The sequence below is a fragment of the Muscardinus avellanarius genome, assembly GCF_963383645.1.
Source record: "Muscardinus avellanarius genome assembly, chromosome: 2".
NCBI classification, from domain to species: domain Eukaryota; kingdom Metazoa; phylum Chordata; class Mammalia; order Rodentia; family Gliridae; genus Muscardinus; species Muscardinus avellanarius.
The window spans coordinates 147,354,260-147,370,066 of NC_137787.1; the positions used below are offsets into that span (position 1 = coordinate 147,354,260).

At 40.5% G+C, this 15,807-nt stretch overlaps 1 protein-coding gene across 2 annotated transcripts in view; it reads left to right on the plus strand.

Moving 5' to 3' along the window:
- The window catches only part of ENOX1 (ecto-NOX disulfide-thiol exchanger 1), a gene marked incomplete at both ends in the record, with an annotated part of 265,269 nt that overhangs the window by 113,776 nt on the left and 135,686 nt on the right, over positions 1-15,807 (plus strand). For both annotated transcript variants that reach the window (XM_080719975.1, XM_080719976.1), the window contains 2 exons: positions 2,938-3,044; positions 7,630-7,747. In XM_080719975.1, coding sequence (XP_080576101.1) covers positions 2,938-3,044; positions 7,630-7,747 — 225 coding nt within the window. The remainder of the gene's footprint in view (positions 1-2,937; positions 3,045-7,629; positions 7,748-15,807) is intronic.

Consider the following 15,807-nt stretch of genomic DNA (forward strand, 5'->3'; position numbering starts at 1 on the left):
ATAGGTAAACATATTTCAACTAGTTCCAGGTAAAGAACAATATGATTACTACTATTTGGTTCATTATCAACCCCTTTCTTTTTTTTCTACCTTTCTCCATTGATGTGGAAAAATGTAGTGATAATAACACTAGATTTAAAAATCAGAGAGTTATATGCAGTGAATTACTTAACTAACAAACCTAAGAACCAAATCTTGTACCTACCAGGGACTTGGGGAATTTCCTATTTTCATCACCATCTTTTTGGTATGCTAAGTTTCTTCATAGTAATTCTGCCAGTTATGAGGTGATGGCTTCAAGAGTAAGTTCTCAGTCAATTTTTGGCAAACCAGGAAAATATAATAAAGGCCAGCTATCTTTAACCCGAAATCCAAAATGCTCCAAAGTCCAAACCTTTCCACTGCCAACATGACACCAAAAATGGAAAATTTCACACCATGAAACTTCATTTCATGCATAAATTATTAGAAATATTGAATTAATTATTTTGAGGCTATGTGTATGAGGTATATATGACATATAAATGGGTAATCATGTGTTCTAAGTGAGGCACTCAGTCGCAGAGAATATCTACAGTGTTTTCACCCTTAAACCTGTGTAGCATTAGCTCTTCTGGTTTTCCTCTACACTCCTCCACATACACAACTGATGTCTCTTTATACACATTTCTGGTCATATATAATTTTCTATTTCCTGTATCTTCTTTATTAAGAGCCTTCCTTCTCTGATTATAGAATTTTGACTATCACCACCCAGATAATCAGCCTCAATCTTTATTATCCCTTCCCCTCAGCCCTGCTGTCAGGACACCAAATCTCTTTCTCTTCTAAATGATACCAGTCAAAGAGCTCTGCGGTGAAGTCAGTGGAGGCCATTGCTCCTTAATAAACTCACCACCACTATCCCGCCAGATAATGATGCCATCTGAGTTGACTGCTGTGACTCTGTCCCCTGCAGAATACAACCAAAATGCCCCATGATGTCAGCCTGATGCAGACAGAACAAACAGGAAAAGGTGGTCAAGCAGAAGAGGTCCCCTCTACCAGCCATGCTGTACACTTGGGTGGGTGCGCAGGGGAAGGTCAGCATTTAGCGCCGATCAAGGTGACTGATCTGGCAGCACAGTTCCTCCACGCGAGGTTCCAGAGAGAGGCCACACGGGCTCAGGGAGTGTGTGAAGCAAGTTGATGGCAACCCTACCCTTCAAATTGAGTGAAATAGCTGGGCATGGTGGAGTACATCCGTAGTCCCAGTACTTAGGAGACGGAGACAGGAGGATCACAGGTTCTAGGAAGCCTCTGTAACATAGCAATACTCTCCACAACCTAGCCAAACCCTGTTTTAAAAATAAAAAATTATAAGGGCTAGGAGTATAGCTTGTAGGTATTATGTCCCTAGTTTCAATTTCCAATTATGCATGTGCGCACACACACACACACACACACACACACACACGCATGTGCACGCACACACAAATTGAGTGCAACGAATTCATCATGCTCAATGGAGGTAACATTTGCTAAAGAAGGAGGTTTGCAGTTGAGAGTCTCCTGAAGTAGAAAACAATATGCATAGAAGTCTCCTATGAAAATAGCCATAGATTGAGAGGTAGCTATTAGCATTAGAAGATATTCACAGTGTTGGAAGGGAATAGTGAATGGAATGTGCTCTTAATGTCCTTCATACACTTGCTTATTTTTGTCTGCTAATTTTTTTAAACTATGGCTTTGAATGTTGCTGTTCTTCTGTGGGGATTATTCTTTTACCCTTTGTCATTCTTTGGACACTAGATGCTCTGGAAGAGCTCTGATGTCCTCTTTATATAATAGAGCCTTGGGAATCACAATTGACTTCAGTTGATAGGGTGTTAGCATCTATAAGAACCTAATTTTAACTGTGCCCCCCCAACTCAATCTTTAGAATTCCTGGTTTCATCAGATGGTTTCCTTAATCCCGTGCCTACTAGAGAAATACCTAGTCAAGCAAGGCTGAGTCTGAGTTGGTTGGTCCCACCCCCTAACACCCACTACTCGGATCTCATCCCTTTCTCTCTATGGTTTTGTTCGCAACCCTTCCACAGTTATCATCCTCATAGCACCATGTCTGGAAGCAACAAAAGTGCCAAAATGAAGTTAAGGTGATAGATTTGGAACTTCAAGTGATCTGAGAGCTAGATGGGGGGAGCATTATGAAAGTGATAAGAGAGTAGCAGAGCTGTACAAGATCATAATGAACCACAGAGAGCACCGTGCGGTATCAAAATCCATATGCATGCCAGTGCTGCTGGCTGAGTGAGCTTCTGTCTGTCTGGAAGTGGAGGCAAAGGCCCCATTTGCCTGTTGGATGGCTGGGGCTCATAATCAAAAGAATGAGGAGAAAAAATGGCCCCTGCAGTTGAGGAAAGATATGACACAACTGTCCATTACTCCACCTTGGAACCTGGACACGGTAATATTTTCAGAGGGCCGCAGCTGGGTCATTGAGATGAGGACCAAAATAGAAATGATGTATATTGGACTTTTCTCATTCAGTCATTTCACCCTGGCTTTACTTCTAAGCCCCTAACCAGGCATCACTTTGTATTTCTTCAATTTTATGTGATGCCAAGATCTATATATCTCTATAGATCTAGGTATACAGATGCACCAAATCACATTTTTAGACAAAAGCCAAAGAATGCTTGGAAGCAGATACCCATGACCTTTTGCCATTCATATTTAGAACTTGTTTTAACTTAAAGTTATGGAGACAGACTTGAAGGGAGGCATCCCCAACCTTGCTAAAATGTAAGTACAAAAAGGCACAGATGGGATGGATATTGATGATGTTGTATCTACTGTGACATCATCCATAGACTCCTAGTGTCTTTGCTTTGCTTCCCTATAGTGATCACAACATAAATTACTTGTCTTGTTTGACTTCCTTGTTCACCAAAGTTGAGCAGATTGTGGCCGTTTTCAACGCTTCTACCAGACAAAAAGCTTGGGACCATTTCTCGAAAGCTCAGCGCAAGAACATAGACATTTGGCGAAAGCATTCTGAGGTTGGTGATTTTATTATTACTTTTTAACCACCATCACACAGCTGGATTGGCAGAAAATAGTGTGGCTGCTGCCATCATGGTCTTTGTTACAGTGGGCCATCCTCCCGCCACTGTGCTATCTTGTCAGCTCAGAGGCGTTCCTTTTCCAGAAAAGCAGCCGACTTTACACTCAGGAACATTTTTTTCTCTTTTGTAACTGGAGAAAAGGATATTTCCAAGCATAGTAAAGAGCTCCGAAATAAACCTAGAGACTTTGCCTAATAAACTAGTTTGAAGAAAAATATAACTGAATATTGAAAACTAGTTTTTAACAAGGTACAGATTTGTTTTCCAGTGTTCTACTGATGACATTTGCTCTTTGGGCTAGAAACGGCAAGTATGCCTCTCCATGCAGTCTTCTCACCATGAGCAATGTCTTAATACCCTGTGCAGCCATTAGGGTCTATCATACCTCCCCCCAGTGCAAATTTCCAAAGGGTATGAATGCCCAGGTTAGTCCAGTCCATCCTTTGGCATCAGTGCATGTGTGAAGTGTGAGTATCTTTCCCCAAGGAAAGAGTCCAGAACTGGACCTGCCTTGCCACCTAGATTCACCAGAATGTGTCAGTCATCATTGGTCATCCAGCTGTTATTTTTAATTCCACAGTGTAGTGTACGCTTTGAACCTGTAATTTCAAAGTAAGTATACTGTCTTTGCTTGCTTCTTTTTTTAAATGAGAATGTTTTTCATTTGGATGCTTCTCATCTCTAGCATGTTAATATTAAAGTTCTCTAAATGATATTCCCCACTTTCAAAATCAGAGACTTATGGAAGGTAAGGTTTATTTATTTAATGATTTTGACTCACACTTGTAAAATAAGCATTTCATAAAGAGTTTGAGGAACCATGAAGTACTGTGATATCAATCATCTGGGTAGCATTTTAAGTGCCCATTAACTAATGCTAAATTACAGTTGAATTCCAATGGCACTAGATGTAACATCCACATGAATACCAAATGAATTCTTTATTATCACTGTTATTATGGTGAAAACTGAATGACTTCACAATAATGGCACACTTAAAATGCTAGTGCAATTTATTTTTAAGGGCATGTAAAATTCTTGTTCACTAGTGCCTAAGAAGGTGGTCAATGATGGACACCGTTCTGTTCCTCTATCCAGGATTATGAGTAAGAAGGAAGTGGGATTTCTGTTTACTCGGCAGGTGCCCCCAAAATGAAGGGTGCTTAGCCTGACATTATCCTTGACACCGATTTGAGGCCTGAGACAGGGCTGATTTTCAGAAGGGAAAAAGACCCTGTTTATGATGCAATATAAACACTGAAGATTATGAAGACACAAATTGAAATCCATAAACTATGGTTTAGATTAGGGGATGACCGGTCTCTTATTTATTTTTCTTCACATAAAAGCCAAATATGATTAAAAGAAATGTTAAGAGAACTGAGTGTGGTGGTGCACACCTATAATCCTAGTACTTTGCAAGACTGAGACAGGAGGATTGCAGGTTTGGGATCAGCCTCAGCAACTTAGTAGGGTCCTCAGCAATTTAGTGAGACTCTGTTTCAAAATAAAAAATAAAATAGGGCTGAGATGATGTAGCTCAGAGGGAGAAAGCCTCTGGAATCTGTACCAACAAAAGAAAAGAAGAAAAGAAAAGAGAGGGAAGGAAAAGAAAATTAACGTTAAGAGACAGGCACGTGGCACAATGTTAAATAAACCTAGTCATGGAAAGACTATCATTAGTATGTAAGGATCAACAAATAGCAGATACTGATCTAATAATCATGCTTCCTGCTGGGTCTGACCCCACTTCCCACCTTCCCTCATCCCTCCCTTCCCCCAGGCTTGTGCTGTCTGGAGAGAGAGCAAGGCTCCCAGGATAGCAATGGTCTAAGTAAGCCTGATTGTTTTGCTTGGTCCTGGGAGGTAGAAATGGATGCTCCAGAGGAAAAGGTGCTGTGTATCACCCACAGGTCCACTGGTAAAGGGTCTTCATGCATTCCTGCCATTTCTACCACCTCTTCATGTATATATTAAGAAATGGAACTCTAAATTACCTTTGATTTTTTTCTCCTACATGTCACTTAATTGATTAAATACCAGTTGGTAATTTAACATTGTGGACGAGTTCTCAGTTGCATATAAGCTTGATAATTGGCTTGATTTTTTCCCACATTGCCATGTACAGCATCTGTTAATTATCCACAACACCTCTACAGATTTATTAGAGTGTGCTAGTGATTTACTGCTGAACCACAGGCACCCTGTGGAAACACCCTCAGTTTTTCTCCCCCCGATGTTTTCCCTTTCTGCCACCCTTCCCCAGAAAAACAACTACTGGATGACAGTTTGTCATTAATTGTAGGGACTAAACAACAGGCCCTTTCAGCCTCATTTATTCTTTCTACCTGATTTTCCCACATTTCAGGTATTTTCAACCTACTTCTTTTGGAATTGGACTCTTTGTCAATAGAAAAATTAGCTGTCCACCACCTAAAAATGTCCCCACTAATCACATGTGACACCTGCCTCCAAGACCCAGTGGTACTATTTAAGGCAGAATTGGCACCTTTCTTATAGGTGGCACGGTCACATCAGGATGCGTTGTCTGTCATCCCAGTGGCCTCTCGGCTGTCCTCCAACTGCCCCTCCCTGGACCTCACTCTCTGCCGTCCCTCTTTCCAGTCCTCCACACAGATGAACCCAGAGTGCAGAAATGACTGTTCAAATCCTGTTAGTGATGAATAACTTCCTTCCCATCAAGCTGCAGTTAAAATCTGAGAGCTGAGGAGAGACGAGAATTGAGAGACCTTACACAATGGAGTGATGGATGCACATCTCTTTGTTGGCTGGGCACTGGAATGATGTTTAAATTGTGCTACTGATACACTAGGCATAGTAATTTAACTTAATGTTACTCGTAGTCTTACTATAAAATTATTTTTAACAGTTTGACTTTTAAACAACTTTAAAGGAAGAAAATAGACTAATGGAGACTTATCGCTTATCAAAAGTTTTAAGACTTTTATGGACAGTACATGTTAGAGAACAGGATAAAAAAGGATTCACAAATATATAATATATAGCTCAGTAGAAAACAATGATCTAATTATTTAATATTTTTGTGGTACTGGGGATGGAACCCAGGGGCATTCTATCTCCAAGCTACACCCCAGCCTTTTTTTTTTATTCTTTATCTTGAAACAGGGTCTCACTGAGTTGAAAGGGCCTCACTAAGTAGCTCAGGTTCTTCTCGAATCAGGATCCTACTGTCTCAGCCTCCCAGATGCTGGAATTACAAGTGTGTGTCACCAAGCCTGGCTGATCTAATTATTTATTATAAATGATTATAATGTCCTGGCTTTAGGCTCAGTAGTAAAAAAATGTATTGTGTAATTCTGTACTTTTTACACTGGGATTTCACATAGACTATTGCATTCAAGCAGCCTTGTATCATTATTATTAAGCTTCATTTTGTGGAGAATAGACAGAGGCTCAAAGAAATTGAATGACTTGCTTGTAGCCACTCTTTTACCAGAGGAGAAAGTAGAATATCATCCTAAGATCTGTGGCTCTAAAAGTCACACTAACACAACCATTACCACAGAACTCATAACCCTCATATGATAATGTGAAACATAACACAGAAGACATCTGTTTTTTATTTTGTTTCCCAACATCTTTTGAATTTTAATTTTTGGATACATGAATGGTGTGATTATGTGAGTTCGTGTGACTACACACAGGCAGAGGCACTATGCTCATGTGGAAATAGTACTAGTCAATATTACCAGGTTAGAAAATCAAGTGTCCAGAATGGTACCAAGGCTCTTACATGCATTAACTTATTACATCTTCAAAAACCTTTTGTATCACAATATTCTAGTGAGCAAATCAAGGCTGATAAATAGGAAGAAATTATCTCAAAGTTACACCATGGGCCAGAGGTAGACTTAGACCTTTTAAAAATTCTGTTGGGCTAGATATGGCTGGTGACCCATGCCACTAATCCTAGTACTGGGAGGCTAAGACAGGAGGATCACAGATTCAAGGCCAGCCTCAGCAATTTAGCAAAACCCTGTTTTAAAACAAAAAGGGCTGAGTGTGTAGCTTGGAGGTAGAACACCCCTAAATTCATAGTACCAACAACAACAGCAAAAATTCTGTTGTGCAGAATTCTGTTTTTAATCAGTAGCGGTAGTCCGTACTATGCATCGGCTAAGTAATAGGTATTTTAATGTAAACCTTGCCACAGCTCTGCTAGGTGGATGTTATTACCACCCCTCTCTTTTAATAAAATAAAATAGAGACTCAATTGAGGGGAAATAAATTTCAGAAGAGCTCCTAACAAATCATTGGCGAGCAATGGACTGATCTCAAGTCTGGCACCAAAGCCTTCAGCCTTCCTTTTACCCTCTTCCCCTCTGAACTTCATTCTAGATTAGGTGAGGGGGCGTTTGGACAAAAATTTCAGATTCTAAACGTCGATATGTCAGTCATAATATACCCAAATCCCATTGGGAAAAGTTGTTTTGGCATGTGTCCATGACTCTGACATTCACGTGTCCTCTAATTCCAGGAGCTCAGGAACGCTCAAAGTGAGCAGCTCATGGGTATCCGCCGCGAAGAAGAAATGGAAATGTCTGATGATGAGAACTGTGACAGCCCTACAAAAAAGATGAGAGTCGATGAGTCAGGTAATGCGGACAGCCGCCACACCCCCACGAGATGCACAATGAGTGTTCATATCTAGATGGGAATATGTACTGGGAAATGACCATATAACTCACATTTATTTGAGCCATACTACACTTTCATCTTTGGCTGACTCTGCCTTTTACGAGTAGAACTTTAAATTCTTTCTTGAGAACACATGATTTAAATTGCCCCAGTTGTTTCTCCATAAGTAGATCCAGAGCTATTGAAATGTTTTTCAGGGATATTTGCCTGTTCCCATAAAAATCCTTTTCCAGAGGGTTGCAGCCACAGCTGATGCTGAAGTGCAGATAAAATTTTGTTTCAGTCAGTGTACTTCTTATTTGGGAATTGTTTAATCCCCAAAGAAGCTTTTTAGCCTCTGAGCCAACATACTGGAAAATTGGACTTTTTCCCCAATAAATTCTAGTTCACCTAACCTGTAATCAAAGGGGTGGCCCCATTTGGTACCAAGTGAGGGGCAAGTATAAGTTATAAAAAGCAGAGAGCCTTAGATAAAGCCTTGCTCTGTGCACTCTAATCTGAGATGCTGATTAAAACTCTTCCTTGAATTGTATATAAATTCCTTGGTGTTGTAAAAGCAGGCAAGTGAAATGCCGATTCAAACTTAAGACACTAAGCTTGTCTGAGGAAAAGGATGTTGTCTAAAGGATCTGAAAAAAAAAAACCTGCAGAGAAGAGAATTAGAGAGATGATATAGGTTTGATCCCTCTCATCATAGGTACTAGGCTTTGTAACAGAAAGATCACAGGTGACTAGAAAGAGGGCCTTTGCTAATTTGTTGGTGGAAATCTGGGGATGAAAGTCTTCACACTGAAAGCTCACTGAAATGAACCGAAAATAAGCAGACTAATGAAGGAGAAAAGATATACAAACATGTGATGTACAGACACATTCACAGAGTGGAATGATTCGCCAGGCTATGATTCAGAAGCTTGTGCATTCTTTATTCACAGAGGGGCAAGATGAAAGATGAAGAAAATTTCTAGTGTAATAGGGATATTCAATGGGCTTAGAGAAACATGGAGTGGCCTGCGACAAAATCCCTTGGTCCCCAGAAGAGACAACAGAGCATAAACGATTCTCTGTGAAATGTTGAGTGGAATGGAAATAGAAGACAGTGGTGTGTGGCAGACTTCTATCTCCTCATGCAATATGAGTTTAATTACTTCAAGTTCAGGGGAGGGACCAGAGGGAATTGTTCTATTTCTTAGCAGATCAAGACTTAAAGCAGACAAGGAAATATCAGAATAAAACCTCTTCCAAAATTTGTTGCTAAGTTTCTGTAACTTAAAATAACCATTATTCTATGGTGTCATATTTTATGGTGATAGTCCCTGGACTCATTCAAAATCCCAAATCAAGATTCCAAAAAGATCAGGCCATCGAGACTGCACAGTGGTTAAAAAGATCTCAAGGAAACTCCTGCATACAAGCCATATAGAAGTAGTTTTAATTTTCTTAACCCATTAGGCCCTAAGTTTTCATTTCTGCAAACATAATAATTATTTCAAAGTTACCATAACTGATAACATTTGTGGTTCAATTTAAGTTTTTATGGGTGATACACATGTGGGGCAATGGGAAAAAATGAATTAAAGCAGTGCTTCTCAAAAATGTGGTCCCAGTTGGTAGCATCAGCCTCCATCGCCTAGTTACTTAATAGAAATGTAAATTCTCAGACCCCACCTATGACCTACTGAATCTGAAACTTCTAAGGATGGGGAAATGAGATCCAGCAATCTGTGATTTAGGCCCTGCAGGGAATCCTTGTTGATGCATACTGGAGTTTGAGAACCACCGCCTGAGCAAAATGTGGCTTTTATCCTTAAATCCCATTCCTTTGGATCTTTCAGGCGCTTAGCATGCAAGGAGGCACCATGTCACTGCTTTCCAAAGCTATGTATCCTTTGTCTGAAATATAAACCCAGCACTGTGTTTCAACATATCTCTTATTAAGCTGATATCAGATTTCTCAAGACTGTTTTACTGTAGGGTTTGGATTTGTTTATTTGAGGAAAACACTTTTCTCTCAGCATTTCTATTCTATGAGCCTTACTATCTTAATGTGTCAAAAGAAGGGAGTATTAGTGTGATTTTCTTAATTCAGTGAGACCTTGAGATAAATAAAATTTTTTTCTCAAAAAAAAACCCCAAACACGTTTATCATTTTGAAGTTTTAGATGAGGGGCCAGTTTATATGAAACTTGGATTTTTAATAGTCTTACAAGGTAGGTAAAGAAGAAAAAAAATTGAGTCAATCAGAAATTATGATTAGAACCTATGCCTTTTTTTATTTTTTTCTTGGTGACTCGGTGACATTTCTTTTAACTACCTGCCAATTTCCCAAAAAAGAAATGTAATTTCATAGTCTTAGGATAGGACTAGAATAAGAATGACCCTGGATAGAATGCTCACTGAGAAGTCTTGCAAGCCACAGTGTGTAGAAACCTACAGGACAGTGCCTGGCCTCTGCTGTAAATGCGTCCACAGAGATGGCAAGGACCTGTTCCCTCAGAGGGGCCAGCATCGTCTCTGGGGGTTTGACTCTTCCCAGACCTCTCTTGGTTTATTCTCCAGGCATCTGATCAGAGCATGAAGCCAAGTTTGAACTTTTAAAAACTTTTGCCAGCCTTGTTACTTGGTCAGCAGAATCAATGAACAAACACAGCTCATGTTCTTCACCATGTACTGAGGGAAGAGATGAAAGAACCAAGTTCAGTTGCCTGAGCAGTTAAAAGTCTTTTTTGTGCCTTCACAAATGAGATGGCCCAGAGGACTCGCGGCATGTGGTTTCTGAAGAAAAGCGCAGAGCTGATTAAAGAGAAAGAAGGAAAGGAGAGCAACCAGAGTTGTGTTGTTGTTTTGTCTTTTGTTTTTTTTTTTTTTTTTTGTTTTTTGTTTTTGTAATTCACTGGGCTCAAGATCCTGCCAAAAGGCAGCAGTTATTTTTCTTCCAGCTCTGGGTGTGCAGGGCACAGCCTGTCAGCCGGAATCCCATCTGGTCTCTTAACTAAACTGCAGACAAATCAAATCCCAGCTAACTGTTGCTTGAAGCAAGGAACGAGGGGACAGAGGTCCCAGAGCCTGAGGGAAACACCTTTCAGTGAATCCTATTAAACGCCACACTGCTCATCTTACATACAAACTTACACCTCCTAGTCACCCACGTAGAAGCAGGTCTCCCAGAATGTGGCCCTCTGATTCAATCACCAACAAGAGAACTCTCCACCCTTTCAGGAATCCCTTGCCCATGTCCTCTCTACTAGACTAGTGGGCTATTGACTTAGAACTTCTGGCAAGTAGCAGACCCAGAAATTCTTAGAAACTCCAGGGAAGAAAATATTACAGAGGTACTGCCTGACTGTGAGGTGCTCTGAATCCAGTGGCCTAGAGTCTGACTTTGCTTGGCATCCCCACTAGGACAAAGACTACCAGCCATACAAGGCTTTATTTCAGGGGAGATGGAGAGAATTGACTGTTTCTAGAAAAGGCACATTTTATTATGTAAGGGCTTGTGTGATAACTTGGGTTTAACTTTTTAAAAACAGGCATGCTAATGTTTCTCTGGTGATGGTGTTTTCTGGCTATGAAAGGCGCTGATTTTGTGGTAATGGAGATTGGTTGTTAGCGGGGCTCTTAAGCCCCGCTTTTCTCGGTCGCCATCCAGGCATGCTAATGTGATGGTACATGCCTGTAATCCCAGCTACTCAGGAGGCTGAGATAAGAAGGTAAGATAAAAAGGTCTCATGTTGGAAGCCAGCCTGAGCAATTTAGTAAGGCCCTCGAATATTTGCCAAACATGTGCAAGACCCTGAGTTGAATCTGCAGTTCTGCAAGAAAAAAGAAAAAAGAAACATTTTAATGTCTTTTCTGGTTATGAAGAATATTTCATTGCATCTTTTTAACCACATAAAATAATTTCTAATATGTCTTTGGCTAGAATTCCCCAGCACCGCTATAATATAATTCTGGGTGGGTAGTTCATACTTCCTCATTGGTTAATCTTGAGAGAAAAGGAGTTTGTCAGAGCAAAACTAAGACGCTGATGAAAATATAAAAGAATTTTGTTAATAAATTTGAAAATCATGAACAATTTATGAAAGGAGGCATTCTACTCTGAAGCCTGTGAAGATAATTTTTTAAGAATACAAATTAGTCTGCTTCCTGCTACAGTCAAGCCAGAGTTTTAAGTCCAGATCCATTCATTCCTTCTTCCTCTTTCCCTGTCTCTCTCCCTCTTCCCTGTTGGTCTCTTCTTCTTTCTCCTTCCCTGTGTTCCTCCTTTCTCTTCTCTCTCTTCTCTTTCTTCCTCTCTCCTTCTCCCTGACCTGTTTCTTTCCCCTCTGCTCCCTTCCCTCTTGGTGGATAGTGAGGGTGAGCCAAGTGTATACACTGAAGCAAAAAGAGAAAAGAAAGAGGGAGTCTGTCCTGAACTGCAAGGCCTGGCATGCCAGAGCTCAATCCATGTTAGTGTTATAAGCGTTTAAATGTGTCAAGACACATAAGGTATTTCTGGTTTTGTAAATAATACCCAGCACAAAACAGGTGTTTGGAAAGTGTTAGCTCTGCTTGTTACTCAGTTGTCCTCCAGCACCTGGCCCCGGGCCTCCTCCCATAAGTGCTCCGGAAGTGTTTGATGACGTCCACAGTGCATTCCCCTTCCTCTGGTATCAATGTTCCCGATGCCTTTGCCTCAAAAGCCAAGAGGGAGACAAGCACCCTAAAAACATTCACTCTGATCAAATCTAAATACAAGTGTTAAGAAGCATGTTGAAATAAGGATGGTTTCCTTCCCCCAAATGTTCAGAACTTTATTCAAAACCCAGTACTAGCCTGGCGTGCTCGCGCACACTTGTAATCCCAGCATTTGGGAGGCTGAGACAGGAGGATTGCTGTTGGCACACAGCCTCAGCTATTACTTAGTGAGGCCCTTTGCAACTCAATGAGACCCTGTTCAAAATAAAAAAATAAAAACTAGAGCTGGAAGTATAGCTCAGACGTAGAATGCCCCTGGGCTCCATCCCAGTACCACAAAACAAAACAAAACAGTACTGTGTGCTGGCTAGGCATCATTCTAATTATTGACAAGACGAAGCACCTTCTCATACTAAAGGTGTGTGACTCAGGTAGAAAAAGTTGGATGTGGCAACGCTGTCATCCAGGATGTGAGATGCTTTTTGAAAAGAGTAAGCGTTTTGAGTTAGTAAAAGTGCAATGCTCAATAACAGTTACATCCTAAATTTAGTCAATAAATTAGTATAAACCAAAATGAACACTGCCATCAGCATGCATAGCCCACCAGGTATTTGATGAGTGTACATTGAACATACATTTTAGAAGAGTGAACTAAAACAACTCCTGCTTAATAGACGACCCTTCCTTAAACCATTCCATAATACACACCAAAAAATAAAAACTGCTTTTAGATTTCAACTAATCCTCTTTTAAACTCTGATCACTTTTTGAGAACAAGTACTCTTGATCATCAAGAGTATTCTCTGGGTTGTCAGTTTTCCATGGAAATTCACTACAACATAGAAACAGAATTTTTTTTATTTTACTAAAAACATCAAATAGAGAATTTTCCAAATCTTTCAGCCAACTAAGTCAAATTAGGGACTCACTCAAGGTCAGTTGGAATTAGTAGTATTCAGTCTAAATAGCTTTATATGTAGCTGGACACTTTAGGGTAAAAAATTATTGAAAATAAGGCTCTCTCTGACCTTTGATGTCTTTGAATACCAGGACTATTTCCTACATGATCATGCCTCTGAAGGATCCTAAAGGATGTCCAACAAGGATATCATAATCAGGCAGGAGCTTTCATGAAGGTTCATTGCTACCCTGGCACCATCTAGCCACAGAAGACAGTTACTAAATGCCAGACTAGAGTCTTGCAGCAACTGAAGGGCCACTAAAAAAGGCCATGCCACTAGCAGCCACTCCAGGCCTTCTTGCAGCAAGTACTGAGTAATCTAAAGCAGGCTACTATGGGAAGGCTCAGAAATTGTCAGAGGGACTAGAGCATTCACACATGGAAAGTGGGATGGCTCGGGCAGAGGTCACCTGCAAGGGTCCAAGCTCCCCTCATGGAAAGCAAGGCCCCCACTGTTGAGAGCAGGCCTGGAAGAACAAGCTATTTCCCCAAGTAGTGACAGCTTGGGACATTACCTCCTGAAAGGAAAGTAGAACAGTGGTGTGTCCAACAGTGACCACCAAATTGAAAGCAAGCACTTTCCCTTCAACCACAGCCAAATGTCTTCTGGGAACCCAAGTGCCAAAGAAGAAAATGCGATTATTTTCACTAACATGGCTTAAAGATGGTGATAGAAATCTTCAAGGAGACTGAGTAACTGATTCCTTCCTAAACTCTTGAAATACAGCTTTGTTTGCAGGAGCTAAGGCCTGTCCCTTCTCTTCTCTTCTCTTCTCTTCTCTTCTCTTCTCTTCTCTTCTCTCTCTCTCTCTCTCTCTCTCTCTCCAACTTTGGCAAAGAAATTCAAATAAATGTTTATTTGGGTCAATTTTTCAGTTCCCTGATTTTATGTACAGTGACAATTCCCTTTCCATAATGTACATGCTTCCAAAAAATGTAGAAATCATTTTTTCTATAAATTGCTTTACTTTTACTTTTTCAATGCAAGGAGACAGCTGCTATTAAATTGATCCTGTAGCAGAGGATTCCTATTAAATGGGAGCCCTCCTGCTGCCTAACCAAACTGTTTATCTGTTTTGTAAAATCACATTTCCAGCCTAAACTTCATCCCAACCCTGCCATATTTTATGATGTCTCTCTTATAGGCACACAGACTTCCCATAAGCATGCATTTTGTGTAAAATTGACCCATGTTGCTGAAATTACATTGTAACTAGGAGACCAAGGATTCTCCCTGGTGTTCTAACTCTCCACTATTATTCACTCCATAAAACCCAGCGGAGCCCTAGCTGAGGTTCTTAAATAACCCACACACTTGGTCATCTCCAAGATGGAGCTGGGTGGATCCCCCTATGGCCCATTTTCCTAGCTGCTTTTGCAGAACCATCTCTGGTTCTTGCATGCCCTGGCTTCCTGCACCAGGAGCCCACTGAGCTTGGTGGAAGGCCAGGGCTGATGGGCAGTTGGCAGGCAGCAGAGGGGAGCGAGAAAGTTAGCAGCCAGTCTTCACAAAGGGATAGCTGAAAAGGCCTTGACCTGGGAAAACAGGTCAGACAAAGGCCTGGTGAGTAGCATCTGTGGTCACAGCACTGCTTCCTGCATACAGCCCACATTGGTCCGTGCTTCTCCATCCGCCAGGAACACCATTATCTAGATTACAGTTTATTATGTTTCCTGGGCATTTCATTCTGGAAAGGCTTGATGCAGGACCATTACACAGGAGAGTAGATTTAATCCTGTTTCCTTAGCATACTTTAAGGACACTGAGGGAATATTTATGTAATAAGATGCAAAGTTGCTATGGAAAACACTATAGCAACCTAGCATCTCCCAGAGCCAAGCAGCCACTTGTAACAGCAATCTAAATTTACATTTATTTTAGTGTCATTTTATCGACACTCTTAGCATCTCACCCTGACAGGATGTTAAAATATGTTTTCAGCTCACATTTGAGCAAAATTAACACGGTGTTGTTGGAATTTAAGTGCAAAACTTCTGGAAAAAATCAGAATATTTTTAAGAAGTTTAGATGACAGAATCTGGTAAGTTTGTACGTTGTTGCCCCCCCCACCCCAAGCATGGGAGCAAATATCTTAGGAGCATGTATTCCTGACTTTCCTTTTCAGTTTGTAAACTGTCAGCAACAATTTCTAATTATGAGAAAGGAATTATCTTTTTCCTGTTGTTGTACGGTGTCAAATGCTCATCTTTGATTCTAGCAGTTGCTTATAGAAAACATTTTGATGTGGTTAACCTATTGCCCTCTAGCAGTATGTAGCATTTTTAAATTTTAAAAAATCATTTTTCACTTAAAAATAAAACCTGGCTATTTTTAAAAATCTAATGGTTAAGAATGATGAGGAAAGAAGAAAATAAAACTTT